This window comes from Engraulis encrasicolus, chromosome 23 (assembly GCF_034702125.1).
Source record: "Engraulis encrasicolus isolate BLACKSEA-1 chromosome 23, IST_EnEncr_1.0, whole genome shotgun sequence".
NCBI lineage: Eukaryota > Metazoa > Chordata > Actinopteri > Clupeiformes > Engraulidae > Engraulis > Engraulis encrasicolus.
In genome coordinates this window covers 51107158-51126335 of record NC_085879.1, presented here as the reverse complement: position 1 = coordinate 51126335, position 19178 = coordinate 51107158, and the positions used below count along the sequence as shown (strand labels likewise).

At 41.7% G+C, this 19178-nt stretch overlaps 1 protein-coding gene across 1 annotated transcript; it reads left to right on the top strand.

Moving 5' to 3' along the window:
* The first annotated feature begins 10081 nt into the window (after positions 1–10081).
* LOC134440072 (NLR family CARD domain-containing protein 3-like) lies at positions 10082–18489 on the top strand. Its single transcript, XM_063190001.1, has 4 exons — positions 10082–10106; positions 10877–10995; positions 16335–16530; positions 16685–18489. The coding sequence occupies exons 1-4, from the start codon at positions 10082–10084 to the stop codon at positions 18487–18489; spliced, it is 2145 nt and encodes a 714-aa protein (XP_063046071.1).
* The last annotated feature ends 689 nt before the right edge of the window (positions 18490–19178 follow it).

The following is a 19178-nucleotide window of genomic DNA, read 5'->3' as shown; positions in this document are numbered from 1 at the left end:
CGGAGTTAGGGGCAACTGCTGTCATGATCCATGCTGCGCGCCAGCAACTAAACCAAAACACCCTTGTTTTCGAGTCCCCCCGTTATATTTCAGTTTATTAGGTTGAAAAGGTCATACAAATGATCTTTTTGTTCAGGCTACAGATGACAGAAGACTGTGTAATAGCAGCTGATAGGTTTGGAGTTGTTAGGACGATGCCATTACGGGCAAAAACGTTTGCAGTTATAGTTCTACTTCAAATGGCGTTTTCTCAGCTTTTTGGCTGGAAAGCAGCATTTTGGCGAATTCCACTTAATTTCAACAGATGATTATGAAAGAACGGAAAGGGGTAGAGAGACACCGTTTTTTTCTGATGACAGATGAGCGTCTAATCTGTGTTTTGATAGGTATGGTGTTGACATAGACACAGAACTCAATTTTCTGTGAGCCTCCAAAAAACACCCAAAATGCTGAAAAATGGCTGGCACTCCGAGGTACTCTTTTATGAAAATGGCTGGCAGCCAATGAGTTAATGTTTAACTCGGTGTAGCAATAAAACACTGAGCAGTAATGCAACAGGGAATAGTGTTAGCAAGATGCAGCTTGACGCAATAGTGTTAGCAAAATGCAACTTGAACACCATGGCAGTCAAAAACATCTACATGAATACACAGGCACAGTACATGAGGGTTCAATTAGGCAGTAGAATATGCCCAATGTAGCTAATCTCTAGATATTTAAATACATTGATACTTAAATACACCTACCTGACATAACTCTTGGGATGCTGTTTTTATTGGATTTAACCTACAGTACACAAAACATTAATTGTCAGGGGAAATTGAAAGTGTGAAAACGGTTTTATAAATGACATTGCATCTACTCAATACTCAATCTGGCTTCTCATTATGTGTGTCCTGACCAGGTAATGAGGTGAGGTGCTGCCATCTGGTGGAGGAGAGGGTCAGTACGGGCTCTTCAGGATGAGTTCCCCTGGCAACCAGGAGTCCCAGCTGGGACAGAAACCGACGGCTAAACCTCACAGGTATCTCAAGTTCCATTTAGTACTCTGTCAAGTAGCTTTTCATGTAAATGTTGCCAGTGCTGAAATCTACCTTTGCTGTGACGTTCTGTAGCCATTGTGTAATGGTTAGGGAGTTGGACTTTGCATCACAGGGTTGCAGGTTCAATCCCAATCCTTATCATTCCCCTCATGGCTGAAGTGCCCAGTGTTCCAGGGACTGTAACCAATACCCTGTAATATCTGTAAGTCACTGTGGATGAAAGCATCAGCTAAGTGTAATGTAAAAGAGTGAGTTTTGCCTTTGATGCATCACTCTACATACATACACACCCCTGATCCTGTTATAATATTACTGTTAAAATGGTAATTACCATGTCGTAATCTGTTACTTATGATGGAAATGTCATAATGCATACTGTCATTACGTTGTTACCTGTTTCTTGGCACTGTCATCTGCATGACAAGGCTACACATTCTTTTTTGTTTCATAGTGCCATGGAGAAGAGACCAGGGTCTCCTACACATAGCTGTGTGTCCGTGAGGAGTGACTGGTCAAAGGGTAACCCACCCATGTTCAAAGAGGCAGAGTCTTCCCCAGAGCTAGGGTATGTTAAAAACAACCAGTCTCAGTGATGAGTTTATTTACCATCTGTAGATTGGGAACATATTACACCTTTACACCCACAGCATCATTGCAAAATTCATTTAAAAGAGGTCTAGCAGTCTCACTGAATAAATGAAACCAAATCAACATGATCCAACACCCCACTCTGAATCTGTTTTTAAATATTATCTTCTGTTTCATAGTGCTATGGAGAAGGAACCAGGGTCTCCTACACAGAGCTGTGTGTCCATGAGGAGTGACTGGTCAAAGGGTAACCCACCCATGTTCAAAGAGGCTTACCCAGAGCTTGGGTATGTTAAACACAATCAGCCTCAGTGATGAGTTTATTTACCAATCTGCTGACTTAGAACATTTAAACCTTCTTAAACCCACAGCATCATTCACATTCATTTAGAGAGCTCTAGTAGTCTCAATTACTGAATGTCACAAATGTCCAGTGCTCTGAATGTTAATTTTTAAACATTGTTCTCTGTAGTGCCACGGGGAAGAAATCAGGGTCTCCTACAAAGAGCTGTGTGTCCATGAGGAGTGACAGGTCAAAGGACAACCCACCCATGTTCAAAGAGGCAGCGCCTTACCCAGAGCTAAGGTATTATTGCACCACCTCCTTGGTTCTTACCTCTTTAGTGTTTTTAAATTGTACATGATAGAGCAGGGGTGGGGAACCTATGTCTTGAGGGCCGTTTGCTCCGGCCCCAGATATAATTTTAACGTTATGCTTCACATGAAATATGACATATTTTGTAAAGGACTCTTAGAAATTTCCAAAACAATTGGTTATATTCAGGGGACCTAGAGAAGGTGGGGTATGTTTTAAAGGCGTCTACCTTCATAAAATAGGCCTAAATTGCAAGGTTCCCCACCCCTGTGATAGAGCATCATCATCACCAGTTTAAGGAAATCGACATGTGAAATGTCCCATATGTTAAATCTAAATCGTAATGTTTAGGTGAAACTAAATGCTTATTTACTAGAGTATACTGCTATACAAAGGCAAAGTGCAGTAACTGCATATTTTGTCAAAATTGAGTTTAGACTGAACAAAAGTTATTACACCTCTTTTATCTTGTGACCAAGCCATATGTTATGTCAAGTCAAGTTTTATTGTCAATTTCTTTACATGCACTGGTCATACAAAGAATTTGAAATTGCGTTTCTTGCTCTCCCATGCAGACATAGACTAATCTAGGTAAGGACATAGACAGTATAGACATAGACAGTACTCATACATGGACATAAGACAGTATGGACATAGACAGTGCTCATACAGACATTTAAAGTGCAAGACTGGACAACAGAAGACTTGTAGAGAACATACATTAAGAGGAGGTATTTTGTTGTGCTTTTTCTAAAAGTCCTTTATAGCGTTCTGACATAGTAATTGTAAAAGTATAAAAACTTTTCCCTCCACTTTATTCCTAACCAACGACGGAAAGGAGTGGGCATTTGAAACAGAAGCAGTGTTAACTTAACTTAAGACACATGAAAGGCAAATGGCATGATACAGATGAGGAGATGCAAATGAATGAATGTTATGACAATTTAATTATCAACTGCAAGGTAACATTACATTTAACTCAAGGCTCCTGCGGGTTACATAGGATACAGTGAAATCAAATACAGTTTACCCAAGATAGATAGACAGAGAGAGAGAAAGAGAGAGGGAGAGAGGGAGAGAAAGACAGAGGTTGGAGCCCCATTCAGAGGTTTGATGAGACTCCCAGAGGAATTTCTAAGGTGAGCTTATATACGGCAACCCCCCACCCCAAAGTGTCCTTTGTCTTGCTAGGGCCAGTGGCACCCCACGGGTTTGAGCCACCACATGGAATGGGGGGGGGTGTCCCCTTAAGTCAACTTTACTGAGATAACAGCAACCAGTGACAGCAACAATATCAGTTCTGGGTCATCCAATAATCTCCATATTTACAGTTGACCCTTTGATACAATGAGATATGTCAAAATCGCATTGAATCACAAAACAATGGATGACTGGAGATGATAATGTTGATGGCTGGTGGAACCCGGTACTGTTTCACACAGGGCACTGATGAATGTAAAATCATATCAGTGTCTCTGTGTGGCTACGAGTGACTAAAGGTTCTCTCTTGAGGGGTCCGTCACAGCAGGCATCCTTTATCGTGGAGGGGTGTCGAATTCTGGCAGTCTTCTTATCTTATCAGTCTTTTCAGAGTTTAGGCATTTGCATACAGAATGATTGACTGACTGACACAGCATATGGCTTGGAAGGTAACCAGCTGCATCAGAGGTTTTCATTGCAACAGTTAAAATACATTACACTTGTAATTTCATCCCAGCTACAGTCTTCTGGTCTGTTACAGAATATATTCACATATTTAGCATCACATTGGTGTTTACATTATTGTCAGAGAAGAAATGGACAGTAGTGTGTCCTATGAGTGTTATCTCACTTGTTGCTAACTGAGGCCATTTTATTAATGCTTCTTTGCCTCAGGCCTTTTTTTTTGCTCAGGGCAGGCTACAGGGCAGGGCTTCACATTTTCCCTAATTGTAGACTTTGACTGTACTTTGCAGCCTTGCTACTTACATAATGGCACCAGCTCATTTGCAACCTCAAATAGATAACTTTTAGTTAGGACACATAATCAGGTAAATATTCTTCCACACAATATTTGGTTGTAGGTAATAATACTAAAAGCAAGGCCTTTGTGGTTTCACACATAAACAGCTCTAGTCTTCAAACAGCTATCCGATGCACACAACTAACGAGCAAGCACAACATAAAGTCTACTGCTCTAGTAAGTCTATGCAAAGAAGGACAGCCTTTTAGACGAGCCTAAACGGTTCCAACCTGCAAACAGCCTGTCTATGGCTTTATAAGCACACACAACAGCTAAGACATATTATATAACCTTTCAACTTTCACATGTGCAGTATGAATATAACAGGCATTGTGAATAATTTCTTGAAGGTGGCGAGGTAAACAGCCAAGGTGATAACTTTTAAAACGTGAAAATGCCCCGTGCGCAATTTACTAAAGCCACGCGGTGGGGACACAGTAATGCATTACATGGCTATGAGAAATCTATGCTCATTAGCAAGCAAACGTGTCTTCTTACCACACCGCTGCGTTATGACTTTGTCGGCGTTTGATTGCGCTGATCCGTGGGCATTTCACTTCGAAATGAACTCTTAAGATGGCGTGAACACATCTGGTAAACTCTGTGTGAATACTGTACATGCTGGGAGAAATACACAAATTATCCATCATACGCATAATGGAGCAACGGTCTGAAAATCATAGGAGTGTCGTGAACATTTGTGGGTTTTTTCCTTTTTGGAGGTGGCGGCGGGGGTCCTGCGCGATATCTTTCAGAGGTCGGCGAGTCACACGAGCTGCTTTGATCATTATCAGTCTCGAGTGATGCGCGACGCTTGAGAAAGTATGGCGGAGGATGGCCGAGTCCAAGTTGCCAACATTTTTGCGCGTCATGTCCTGCTTTGTTGCAGGATTTACAACATTTGCTGTGATCGCTTACTTTTCGCCTAGAGCGCTTCTTCTGGGGCCTTTGTTTGCTCGACCTTGCAAGGCATCGGAGAGCAGCCACACTGCGCTCTTCTAGAGCGGCGTCGCTAACCACAGCTTTCGTCTCGGATTCACATGGCGCGCGGGCAGATGTGCCAGCGGCATCGGTGCGCTCACGATTCATTTTCCAATTTATGAATTCCATATTTTTCACAACAGTTGCAAGAAAATCATTCAGCCGTTCAATTTTCTGATTTTGTTCTTCAATCACGTTCTGCTGCTTCTCAAACAGTATATGCATAATGCCCTCAGAATATTTGCGTTGCTTTGCTTTTGTCTTACGCATGCCATAAAACAACCAGTAATGATATATATCTTCCTCCTTAGATTCTACCGTAATGCGTTTGGTAGCCAGTTTATCTAATGTATCAGCCAAATTGCATTTCACTGCGTTCAGAAGTTTACTTCTGCCCAAATGTTTGTTCATTCTGCATGGGAAGGATAGCTGAACTTTCTGAATTTGCTGGTGAGATTTTATCACTTTCTCAATGTACTTGAAATGAGTTAGATTCCTACTCACCAACCCTCAGATTTGTTCACACGTCCCGATGCAGAATTGTTTTCGTTAATCTGACTCCAAATTTTTGCTCATCCAGGTATCACGTCGGGGTCACCACTGTAAAAGTATAAAAACTTTTCCCTCCACTTTATTCCTAACCAACGACGGAAAGGAGTGGGCATTTGAAACAGAAGCAGTGTTAACTTAACTTAAGACACATGAAAGGCAAATGGCATGATACAGATGAGGAGATGCAAATGAATGAATGTTATGACAATTTAATTATCAACTGCAAGGTAACATTACATTTAACTCAAGGCTCCTGCGGGTTACATAGGATACAGTGAAATCAAATACAGTTTACCCAAGATAGATAGACAGAGAGAGAGAAAGAGAGAGGGAGAGAGGGAGAGAAAGACAGAGGTTGGAGCCCCATTCAGAGGTTTGATGAGACTCCCAGAGGAATTTCTAAGGTGAGCTTATATACGGCAACCCCCCACCCCAAAGTGTCCTTTGTCTTGCTAGGGCCAGTGGCACCCCACGGGTTTGAGCCACCACATGGAATGGGGGGGGGTGTCCCCTTAAGTCAACTTTACTGAGATAACAGCAACCAGTGACAGCAACAATATCAGTTCTGGGTCATCCAATAATCTCCATATTTACATAATGGTAGCATTTGAAGAGAATAAATAATTAAAGAGGTTTATCAAATACACCAGCAGCGATATGTGTGTGTGTGTGTGTGTGTGTGTTTGTGTGCGTGTGTGTGTGTGTGTGTGTGTGTGTGTGTGTGTGTGTGTGTGTGTGTGTGTGTGTGTGTGTGTGTGTGTGTGTGTGTGTGTGTGTGTGTGTGTGTGTGTGTGTGTGTGTGTGTGTTTAGTGCAGGTAGAAAGTGTGGTGTGCGTCTGTGTGTCTGTGTATGTGGTCATAATGTGTCCTGCTTAAGGGATATTGCCATGTCAAAGTTGCAGAAGTATCCAGTCTAATGCCAAGTCTTTGAAAGCATTTTTCCTCAGTGTCCCTGTTGGCATAGTTACTGCGCTTTATTATTGGGACAGATCCAGTGGCATGGACAAACATTTTGGGAGGCAGGTGCTCGAGTTGGGTGGCGGAGGGTCATGTGGAACTTCAAGCTACCTTACTAGGCTATAGATTCTAAATATTATAGTGCCGAGACCCCCTGGACTGAACTCTGCATCAGATTCCCCATATTATTACCTCTCTATCTGTGTCTGTATGTGTGTGAATGTGTGAACGTGTGTTGATGTCTGTGCACGTGAATGTTGTTTCCCACCACTCCCTTGTGAGTCTTCTAGAATTCTATGAGTGCGTCACACAGTTTTGGGATGGGTTTTGATTGGGTGCTTGTTTCTGTTCTGGACAGAAACAATTAGGGATTAGATAGAACATATATTGATAAGGGGTGGGGTGTTTGAAAAGTGTAAGACGTTCACTAAGTTTTAATCAGAGCTGAGGAGAACTTAATAGAAGGCAGATGTTTCAGAATGAAGTCCAGTTGGAGTGCTTCCTGAAACTGTCTAGTGTTTTAAGATGATGCTCTTTGGTGACAGGCTTGGTTGATTTCAAAATAGGTTTAGAAATACGAAGGCACTCATCTTCTTTGTAATTAAAAGGCCTTTATTTTGTTGGGCATAGCATGATTAAAATACTTTGATGCGTTTTGGTATGAAGCCTTCGTCAGGAAGTGAGCCAACTGACGTGTCGAAGTATTTTAATCATGCTATGCCCAACAAAATAATGGCATTTTAATTACAAAGAAGATGAGTGCCTTGGTATTTCTCAAACTTTTTTGAGAAGGCAGATATGTTGAAAGGTAGTGTGTAAAATTATTTTAATTTAGTGTTTGCTATTTTCTGGGGGGCACCTCTTATTGCCCCGTAGTAGCCTGTGGAAGGGACAAGGGGACAGCAAACTACATCTGCTGCCTCCGTTGTCATCCTTTGAAGTGGCTACAGCTCGGCGATGCAATATTAAACCAGGGCATTGTTTTCCCAGGCTTTTGATGATCAAGAATTTGTGGATAATCATGTCAACATGAACCACAGTACATATATTGTGTCCAGGGCTCTAAAATAGTTTTTTTCATCACCAGCCAAAATAGTCTACTTAATGGATAGTAGACGTTAATGTTACTAGCAAACTACAAACACACTGTGGCTGGTAAGTTTTATTTTCTAACAGCCAAACTGAATTCTCACCAGCATTTGGCCAGTTTGTGGGTGTTAATTTAGAACCTTGATTGTGTCAAAAAAACGAGATTTAAAAAGTGACATTTTTGTCAAGTAGGGCAAAGGGAAGGGTGGTTTTGCACCACATTTCCCCCATCTGTGCATGCCTTCATCACACACCTGACTTTCCCATGTATAGGCAACATTGGGGATCTCATATCCTACTGGACCCTATATCAGATGAGGTGGAAGTAGAGTAAAAAGCTGATGTTCAAATGTTCAAAATCCCTGCGTAAAAAAGGAATATCATTGTTAAAGTACAAGGCCAGTATTTTGCCATTGGGGCCTTAATTATGGTGTATCATGCACTGTGTTACATACCTGTAGTACTTTTGTTTGATTTGAAGATTTGCGTGAGATAGTGGGTCTTGAGATTTCCACAAACCGCCATACAACAGCAGTCAGAGGGGCACGGACACTAAATCCATTGCAGACGCTAATCAGTGTTTTCCTAATATTTACATTGTAATACAATTCTGTTGCCTTACCATCCAATTTCAGAGTTTAAATCTCCCGCTATCTGTGTACAAATAAAAACTGTAGCTCGACAATCAGAAGTGACGTTGAAAACCCAGAGATAGGCCCAACACCGGAATCCTAGTCTCGTGCTCTGCTCCTTAAAGGAACAGACCACCCTTTTTTGATTTTCACATATTTGCTGTATTTCCAAGCATTATTCATGAATGTGCATATCATTTTTGTCTATGTATTTGCATTGCCCAGTTTAACAGTATGGCCAAATTAGGCATAGTAATGCAAGTCTATGGTACAAAATAAAACATCATCAAATGTACTTAAAAACCATTTTAAAATGCATGTAAAATTCACCAGAATGTAAAAGAGCAATTTAATTCCGTCCAGTGATCACTTGTGGCTTGATGCTAAAGATACCAGTTACTTCCAGTGATTATGCTAAGCTATGCTAATAATTCTGAATCAATAAATCTAAGTACTGAAAACACTGAGAAGAAAATGATATGCACATTCATGATTAATGCTGGGAAATACTACAAATCTGTGTAAATCAAAAAAGGGTGGTCTGTTCCTTTAAGCTCCGGACTGTAGAAAACATTTCGTTTTGCATCCTAATTTACCAAGTTTCCGTATTATGATGGGATCTCAGTCGTAGATCTCCCTAGTCCCAGGATAATTGTGTGATTGCACTCAATTAATATAAACTGTTCTTATTATGAATATTCCAACAATATCGGTTAAGTCTGAGTCCAGCTGTCAAGGGTTTTATATCCATTTACTTGTAGAACTGATTTGCATGCGGCCGACTAGTTTCTTTATGCATGTCCATCCCATATGAGAGACGTCTAGAATAAATCAGAGGTTAAAGTTGCTGGAAGGTACCATACTTATGAGATCCTAAGCCCCATACACTTTACCCCTATTCGACTGCAATAGGAGGCGAGAGGTGTATGTCGAGAGCTACACCCAAAAGATCTGATCACCCCGCTTAAGTTCCAGTTTACGATAACATATTTTTATCCTAAGTAGACACCATTGACACTCGGGCTGACCCGAAGTATAGCGTCCCACTCCACATGGAGAAATGTCCTTGGAGCTGCTACGTTTCGACAGTACAATAACCTTATGAAGGAATAAACGGGGTCTATACAAAGATAGATCAATGAAAGTTTTATTACAGGACAAATCTAATTATACGACAAAGTACAATGTTGAAAAAGTCAATGCTACCTAATTAAGAGGAAATGGTTACATGGACACTAGGTCCACGGGAGCCCTTTAGCGGGGTTTAAACTCAAAGATTTGATCATTACACCAAAGTTTAATACCTAGGTATCTCGTGGGACGACCCCAGCCAGGGACCAATGACGTGCCGGCATTTACCTGGGCTGGGCTTAGCACAGTGGCGCAGGGTTGGGTTGTAACCAACACCGTATCCAAATCCTATGATTCTAAATCTTTAATAAATTCACTAATTGCAGTTTCAAAACCAAGACCTGTTCACCACCCGAAGTATTTCCATCAGATTGATACTAAACACATGCATAGAATTTCAAACACATCATAGTAAGCATTTAAACCACACATATTGGATCTGGCGGGAATTTCAGTCTCTGCGTGGGCACGGGAGGTGCGCGCATGCAGGGACAAATGGCCGCTGGCCGAGATGCGCTGGGAACGCACACCGGGAGGTGCGCGCTTTTCACGCCGGGAGGTGCGCAATGCATACAGGTGACCGGAGGTTTTGGGGCAGTCCCCCCGAAGGGGGCCCTCTGTCACACAGTGCTTTTGAGATCCAGATGTCAGATATGCAATGTTTATCTTTGAAGTCAACAGAAAACTCAGAGCAGTAAAACAAAGGCGAAAGGTTGTAAACAAAGGCGTTGAAATAAGGAAAAGAAACGCAAACAAATGTTAATACCGTGCCCGTGAGCCACCGGCGCTGTGAATTCAGTGCCCCTTTGTCAGGGCCCATATGGGGGAATCTTACAACGTCATATCTGGGCTCACTCATTCACTGACAGGGAGCTTAGATAAGTTTACAGAACAGCAGTGAGGTGTGAGTTGTGTAGAAGGTCATTGTGATCTGTCCATAGGCATGCACAGAGAGGGGCGACGTGGTGCTAAAGCACCTGCCTCTTTGCCCTACTCAGTGGTGTAGTCTACTTTTTTATGGTGGGTATACTGTATATTTGAAAGTTATTTAAAGTGGGTATACTGTATACTGTATATATTTGTGCTATTCAAAACTATGGATCAATCAATTTGAAGTGGGTATATTGAAATCCCTGCAATTTAGAAGTGGGTATACTCTGCATACCCGCGTTCTACGTAGACTACGCCAATGCACATTTTAAAGCTCCTTTTTGCACACGATATACTGTGGTTCATGTTGCCATGATTATCCATCGTGTTAATTAGTGATGGTAAAAGAGATCAGAGTGTGACAGTTGTGCGATAGGTTACAATTCTAACGCCTTACTGTATGTTTCATCCTTTATCTCCAGAGAGCAAGAGAGGACATGTAAACAAGACACCAGTGGGCCAGATAAGCAACAGGATTTACCTCATATTTTTGAGGTAAGAAGTTCTGGGTAGTAAGCTTGTATATAAGGTTTTATTCCGTGTTCAAACATGAAGCAAAATGAAGAAATTTTCAAATTCTTTGTATGACCAGTGCATGTAAAGAAATTGACAATAAAACCAACTTGAACTTGAACATGAAGCGACTGAGCTAAAATGTAGTCAACAGTGGTTTGTATGGACCAATATACAAATAAATATGTGCCGACTATTACAGGCATCAATGTGCTCCCGGAGAAAACACATTAAAATATGGCCATGATGTGTGCTCTGCATTTATTAACTTGTTAATGTGGTTTATTTTCCTGTGGTTACTGTGCAATTTGATGATTGTCATTCCTTGTTGCCAAACCCAGCCAACCAACGGGGCAGGGCAGCATGGCAAATGGGAAGAGTAAAGGCCATGTGTCGGCAGGTTATAGACTAATATACAAGAATCCTGATTTTTGACACCCCAAGGCATTTGAGAGACAAAGTCGGCATATAGTGTTACTTTGTCAATTTGGGTGTGCCGAGTCCAAATCTGTGATATGCCGAGCTCTATCTGACCTCTGTTGACCTGTAGAGGTCATTGAACTTTGACACTGAAAGGGTATCAACTGAGGCCAGATAATCAGGTTTTTACGCAATTAAGCAAAGTGATGATTTAAATTGATAAATGGATTTGTTTGGTCAGTATTGGAATTCTAAACTCACATTTACTTTAAAAAAAGAAGTTGTTATTATTAGTTAGTAATTAATGGTTATTACTTCCTTATTCAAGGTCATTTAACATGGCCTGTTCTCGTGTGCCCTTAGTTTCATTTTTTGTAATGTCTCAGTTTGACCTCATGTCATTGATGTCATTTAGGATATTTACATGCATGGAAACCAAAGACTGTATGTTAGGATCCATGTGTGATGGAAATGTCTCTCCAATTTTCAATGACCTCTCCAATTTAGCACAAATGCAAAAAGAGTACTGATGGATCAGATTTAAAAGCACACAAGTTCAGTCCTGCCACTGCCTTCTGTAAGATAGAGGAAAGACGGAATAGCTCTGACAGAATAGCATGGCCAACCAGGGAAGGATATAGACAGAGATGAAGCCCACCCACTGACAACTCGGAAACCATGACAGCTTTTTTTTATTTTATTTTTTTTACAGCTACCTGCTTTGTAGTTGAAATAGCCAGACTATATACAGTAAATAATAGGGTGACTTTACATTGAGATGTCCAGCAGCATACACATACACAATACAGAAATCACACAAATCAACAAGATTCAAAATGTTCTGTGACAATGCCTTGCAGTAGCCCTTGTATTCTGGTGATCTTAAAAATTACCCAGTGTTAGGTGTACTACTAGACTACCACACAGACAAACAAACACACACAACACACACACACACACACACACACACACACACACACACACACACACACACACACACACGGAATGGAAATAAATAAATGGATAAATGGTGGAGGTCTTTATTTAGACAGGGCAGTCAAAGAAGTAAGTGGGAAAGTGTCAGGGTAGGGTTGGGGAATGGGGGTCAGCTCTGTGTTCTCACTGGTCTACAGCCCATTGGTCTCAGAGCTCATTGGTCCCACAGACCAATGGTCCCACAGCTTATTCCTGCTGCTCCATGTTCCCATATTTTGAAGAAATTATTAAAATATAGGCCCTAGGTTCCAAAACTCCATGTTCCAACAATTCCGCCTAAATTTTAATACATTCTTAGAAATGTGAGAACATGGAGGAGCAGGAATATGCTGTGGGACTGATGGCCCTGAAAATAAATGTTAAAAATCTTACTGATGTGGAAGCAATGAGCTCTGGGACCAGCGGGCTGTGTGAGCATACGTAGACATGCTCCCAGGAAATGACCCAGAACTGACTCATACCTAACCTAGCCTATCTGCTGGACTTCTTAGCATATTCACATACTTAGCATTGTTAGCATGATTAGCATAATTGTTAGCATGGATGCTAACCCTCCTTAAAAAGTGAAAATGAAATTACCAGTGACAAATGTAATATTAGTGGAAAATTAGCATGTTAGCATGTTAGGATTGCTAGCCTGTCTGCTTGAATCCAATCAGAATGCATTGAATTGGCAAAGTGTGCATGTGTAACCGGGGGTCTTAAAGGGTCCTGGCAAAGTGTGTGTTTTTAACGACTACGCCACTGGTGGCCTTTCACCACCAGATATACTTGCATACCAATGGTTCTTAGACCATGTGTTTGACAAGAGGGTTCCCACACGAAGGCAAGTGAATGAAAAAGGCAGAGACGTAAGGGTTCAGTCAACATAAAAGAGTATATTTATTGAAACATAAACAAACATAAAAACAGAAATATGCTGCTGATTAAATAAGATAAGGCACACAAGGGGTTTAATAAAGGTTGCCACTCATATTACCAATATTACATAACCAATAGGGCTAGACTAAAGCATCTCCAAGGGTTGGTCGGTTACCTGACCATGGATGGTACTGACACACTCAAAGCACTACAAGCATAAATCACAGCAAACACTATGGTGTTCATTTACCACTACAAATATGGGGACGTGCACAAAGAGAACGGCCCAGGTTATAGAAAGATCAAACAGGCTAGGTGGGACCAACCATTGGAGGCATTCAATTTAGATACTAACTTATAGTGGCAGTCAATACCTCCCAAGGCCATGGGGTGGTGAAGCTGTACAGCAGCAGCAATTAAGCATAAGAAAATAAACTAAAAGAAAGAAACTCAAAATAACAAAACAGGGCAATAACTGGATCTATAATACTCAGGCAAGGCAAAGCAGCAGTAGCATCTCTGCTGAGACAAAATCACAGTTAGCTGCATGATCACAAAAGTTTACAATTTAAAATAATCACGTATGAGTGCTCTTACAAAAGGTTATTAAGATCTTGCAACTACAACATTGAAGTTAGGAGCAACATACAAATTCAATCTTTTAGAATGTTTTCCCGCTGAGTACACATTAACAAAGCATAAACATTTTGATTTACCTCCAGTCACCAGACTCAGCCTCAAACTGGCTCCTGGCGTCTCAAGTGGTCACAAGGAATGCCTACTTCACATAACGAGACAGTTGCACAGATAGTTAGGCACTAGCCACAAATAAGTCTAGGGTGGCCATCGGTCCGTTTTTACGACCTGTTCACGACGTCCGTGTGTCCCTCTCTTTGTCTTTCCTTTCCTCCTAGCCTTTTGCTTATGGCCTCGAGATGCGAGGCAACGTCATTAACGCAAACTAGACCTTGACAGTCGGTCGCGTTTCCGATATCTGCGGCCGCCATGTTACTCCAGATATAACCCTAGATTTCGCCCAGCGAATTAACCACAGACCTGTCTGTGGAATTAACTGTATTGCTGTCGCCTTATGTCGGGGAAATCTCCGTGCAATAGCCCTATATGAAGGTCATTAACTGACTGTATGAAAGTTAAGGTAACTATATAGGCCTACTATAATTGTCTACAGTCTGTTTCCTATTTTTTCCTGCACTGGTGGCAACGCATAGCCTAGTGCAACTAAGTTTGTCCGCTAAATGCCTTTACAACGATACGAGGGTTCTCACAACTTTACAAACAGGTCAAAGAAACGTCTTTCTGCACGGGCGCTGTCTGTATTTTGAGCTCCATCCAGCGTCTGCATGAAAAAAAAAAGGTTGACAGAAGCGGTTTGCCTCCCTTAAAACACCGCTGATAAACAGACTTTTGACCAACTTTGAGTAAAGTAAATCAAATTAATTGTTGGCTATTAGGCCTACGAATGCATGACTACCCAAAATACATTTTTTTTTAAAAATATGAAATAGCCTACACAGACAACAACGGAAGGATTTGTCTATCGTAACCTGCCGTCTCTGATACAATATTAAGTTAGTGGTACTGATGACTCCTTTATCGGAGTGAGGTAATGAAATGCGAAAATCCTTCCCCAAAAAAATATTGTTTTACAAGTAAAACTGCTGTTGGCAGCTGAGGTAAGATGGCAGCGCTGTTCCCTGATTTCTGCCTACAGTTTAGAATGCCAACTTCAGTGTTTTCTCCACGGAGGCGGGGATTCGGCAAGTCGAAGCAATGGGTGTGCGCGAGGACGCTAGGTTAGAAAGTTAAGGGGCGGGGTTGTCCGGCCGAAGTCCGGACAGCTGGTCACCCTAAATAAGTCTGACATTGTAAACATGCACTTGTAGCCTTAACATACACATCACATATAATGTAGGAAAACAAGTAGTTCATTACCATGTACAAGCCAATCAACACAACCAGCAGTCAGTGCACTGTGTCCTCCTGGCCAAACCTTCAGTAGAAGTTCAGAATCTACTCGGAAGCGTTTGGCAAGCTGCAGAGGCAAACCTGTTTGTAAAACAGGTCATGAAGTTCGGCTACACATAAATATATATACACAGTAACACACAGGTAAACAATAAAACATACCTCCAATTAAAAGCAGCGAGGACTGAGGCACAGATGACAGCCAAAACTTCTGCCTACCCACAAGCATCCTCAAGATTAAACCTTTGGTAGCTGGGTCCAGTCTACCCGAAAGCGTTTAATAAGCTGCAGAAGCGGAGCGCTTCTTAATTAAAGCAGCGAGGAGCGGGGCAGCGGTGTGATGGCAGGGCTTGTGCCTAACCTACCGGTTAGTGCCCTTTTTATCAACGAAAAGCTAATTGCTGAATAGCCACCAACCTGCTACCTGGAGGGGGTGTGTCATCTAGAGGAGGAGCTACGGTGGCTCCAAGAGGACAACACATGTATGCTGCAGAGCAAAAGCAGCACTGCTCCATCAAACACAAGCCCCTTAGCTCAAGTTCAATGACCTCTTGGGGTCAACAGATGCCAGATAGAGCTCGGCATATCGCAAATTTGAATTCAGCACACCCAAATTGACAAAATAGGACTATATGCCAACTTTGTCTCTCAAATGCCTTAAATAAGCCTTAAATAAGCCACTTTTTGAATTCTTGTATTAGTCTATTACTAAACAGATCAAGCAATCAGGTCTTTGCAGGTCGATCACTCGTAGGCAGAGAAACTTCAAGTTTACTGATCTGAAATGCTGCAAGCTTTTCCAATGAGAGACCTTTCAGATTGAGTGAAGAGAAGACACCAGAGCAGCACAGATGGGATGCTTTTATTTTTAATCAAGTGCACAACAAGTAAGGAACTAACCTGCTCTGGTGTCTTCTCCTCGTTCAAGATTACCTGTCTCCCTCCCGTTTATGCACCAGATGAAAAAACAGAAGCGTGTGGAACCCCTTTTGTGTAGACCTTTAGGATTATCACATAACATAACAGTAAATGCATCTGAACTGTCATGTGCTCTTTAGGTGCTTGAGGAGAAGATTGTCACCTTTTTAAAGAATGAGCTACAGAGATTGAAGCAGATTCTTAGTCCAGACTACAAAGAAAACATTGAGAATAAAGCAGAGGATGAGAGTGATGCCAGAGAAGGAGCTCTCAAGATGGCACTGCACTTCCTCCGTGAGATGGAGCATCAGGATCTTGCTGATGAACTGAATGACAGTAAGAATGATTTGGTCTTGTCTTGTCTTGTTTGTCTTTTGTCTTATTTATTTATTTATTTATTTATTTATTAATTAAATGTCCTCCTCTATTATTTTTTCCTAGTTTGAAACACTTTATTTTTTCTGTGTTTTTTTGTTTGTTTTCACAATAGATGAGATGAATGTAGGTTGTCAGAAGGATTTAAAAAGAAATCTGAAGAACAAGTACCAGAGTGTGTTCGAAGGGATAGCCAAACAGGGAAGTTCTGTTCTGCTAGAAAAGATCTACACAGATCTCTACATCACTGAGGGAGAAAGTGGGAAAGTCAATGAGGAGCATGAGGTCAGGCAGATTGAGTACAGATCCAAGAAACCAGCTGGACAGGACAGACCAATCAAATGTGTTGACATCTTCAAGCCTTCATCAATTCAGGACAAACCAATCAGAAGAGTTCTCACAAAGGGGGTGGCTGGCATCGGCAAAACTATCTCTGTGCAAAAGTACGTCCTGGACTGGGCTGAGGGAAATGACAACCAAGAGATCAAGTTCATCTTCCCACTGTGCTTTCGGGAGCTCAACGTCATGAGAGAAAACAAGTACTCATTAATGGATCTTCTTCACCACTTCTTTCCAGAGCTAAAGGAATTCAAATTTGTCTGCCAGAAAAAGTATAAAGTGCTGTTTGTCCTTGATGGTCTGGATGAGTGTCGACTTCAACTTGACTTTCAGGGAAATGAGAGTTTGACTGACATGAGAGCTGTCAAATCATTGGATGTCATCTTGACAAATCTCATCAAGGGTAATCTGTTCCCCTCTGCTCTACTGTGGATAACCTCTCGACCAGCAGCAGCTGGCAGAATCCCCCCTGAGTGTGTTGACATGGTGACAGAAGTGCAAGGGTTCAATGATGCCCAAAAGGAAGAGTACTTCAGGAAGAGGACCATTGATGCAAGTTGTGCAAACAAAATAATTTCACACATTAAATCGTCAAGGAGCCTCCACATCATGTGCCATATACCCGTGTTCTGCTGGATTGCAGCTATGGTTCTTCAAATGATTTATTCCACAGGACACACACAAATACCAAGGACATTGACGGAGATGTACACATTTTTCCTCATGTTTCAAACCAGACAGAGAAGCGCCAAATTTGACAATCTGCAAGACCCTGAGCCACAATGGAACCAAGAGCTAATCCTGCGTCTTGGAAAGCTGGCCTATGAACAGTTAGAGAAGGGCAACCTGATCTTTTATGAAGAAGACCTCAGAGAATGTGACATTGATGTCAAAGAGGCAACAATATGCTCTGGGATGTGCACTCAGATCTTCAGAGAAGAATCCGGCATCTTTCTGGGAACAGTGTTCTGCTTTGTGCATCTCAGTATCCAGGAGTATCTTGCCGCTCTTTATGCATTTCTGATGATGGCGAATGAAGGTAATGACGTAATATCCCCACAGCATTCCCATCAAAAAACAGAGTCCATGACCATCTTGCAGGAGAGTGCTGTGGACAAAGCTTTGATCTATGACGATGGACGCTTTGACCTCTTCCTCCGCTTCCTTCTTGGCCTCTCTCTGGAGTCAAATCAGACTCTTCTGCATGGTCTGGTGAGTAGAAGACAAATGGGCTTGATGGGCAAGATCAGGACAGTTTTTGTCCGGGATGGCAATGATAAAACAATCAGGTACATTAAGAACAAGATCAGGGAGGCCCCTTCCCCAGAAAGGATGATCAACCTCTTCCACTGTCTGAATGAACTCAATGACCACTCCTTAGTGGAGCAGATCCAGAGCAACCTCAGTGCAGGAAAACTTTCAAAGGCCAAACTCTCACCTAGCCAGTGGTCAGCTCTAGTGTTTGTACTCCTGACATCAGACCAGAATCTGGATGTGTTTGACCTGAAGAAGTTCATCAGGTCTGATGAAGCTCTCCTGAGGCTGAAGCCAGTAGTGGAGGAATCCCAAACAACCCTGTAAGTATAATGTAAATCTAGCAGATGTACTAAATAAGCTTCATAGCTAACTCTGGTACTGGAACTGTCTTGCACTCTGTAAGTTCAACATAAATAAATCATATGTAAGAAATTAGCTTTATAGATAACTCTGGTACTAGAACTGTCTTGCACATGGCCCCTGTCAAATAAATTAATAGATTAAACTAAACTAAGTCTAATGACTGGTTGAACAAATGATTACTTCTGTTTTGTCGAGTACATTTGCCACAACATTAGCATGCAGTATATACAGCATCACAATGCTTTTATTATGTCTTCTAGTTACTGGTGGTCTTTTTCCCTTCAGGATTGATAGCTGTGGACTCACCTCACAGATCTGTACAACACTAGCGTCCATCATCTGCAAAGAATCATCAAAGCTCAGAAATCTGGATCTCAGTGGCAACAGCATTGGAGATATTGGAGTCAAGAATCTGTGCAGTGGCCTGGAGAACCCAAACTGTGCCCTGGAGACTCTGAGGTTAGGTCTTGGTTAGGCTCATTTGGTCTCTTATCTTGCTTTCTCTATCTATCTTGCACACTCATTTGCCCCTTTGTTTCTCCCTCTGTAGGACTGAGTGACTGACTACTGACACTGACATTGCATGCACACACACTTGGCAACACTCACCATGGATAGACATTTGGCCATTTAAAAATTAGAAATATTTG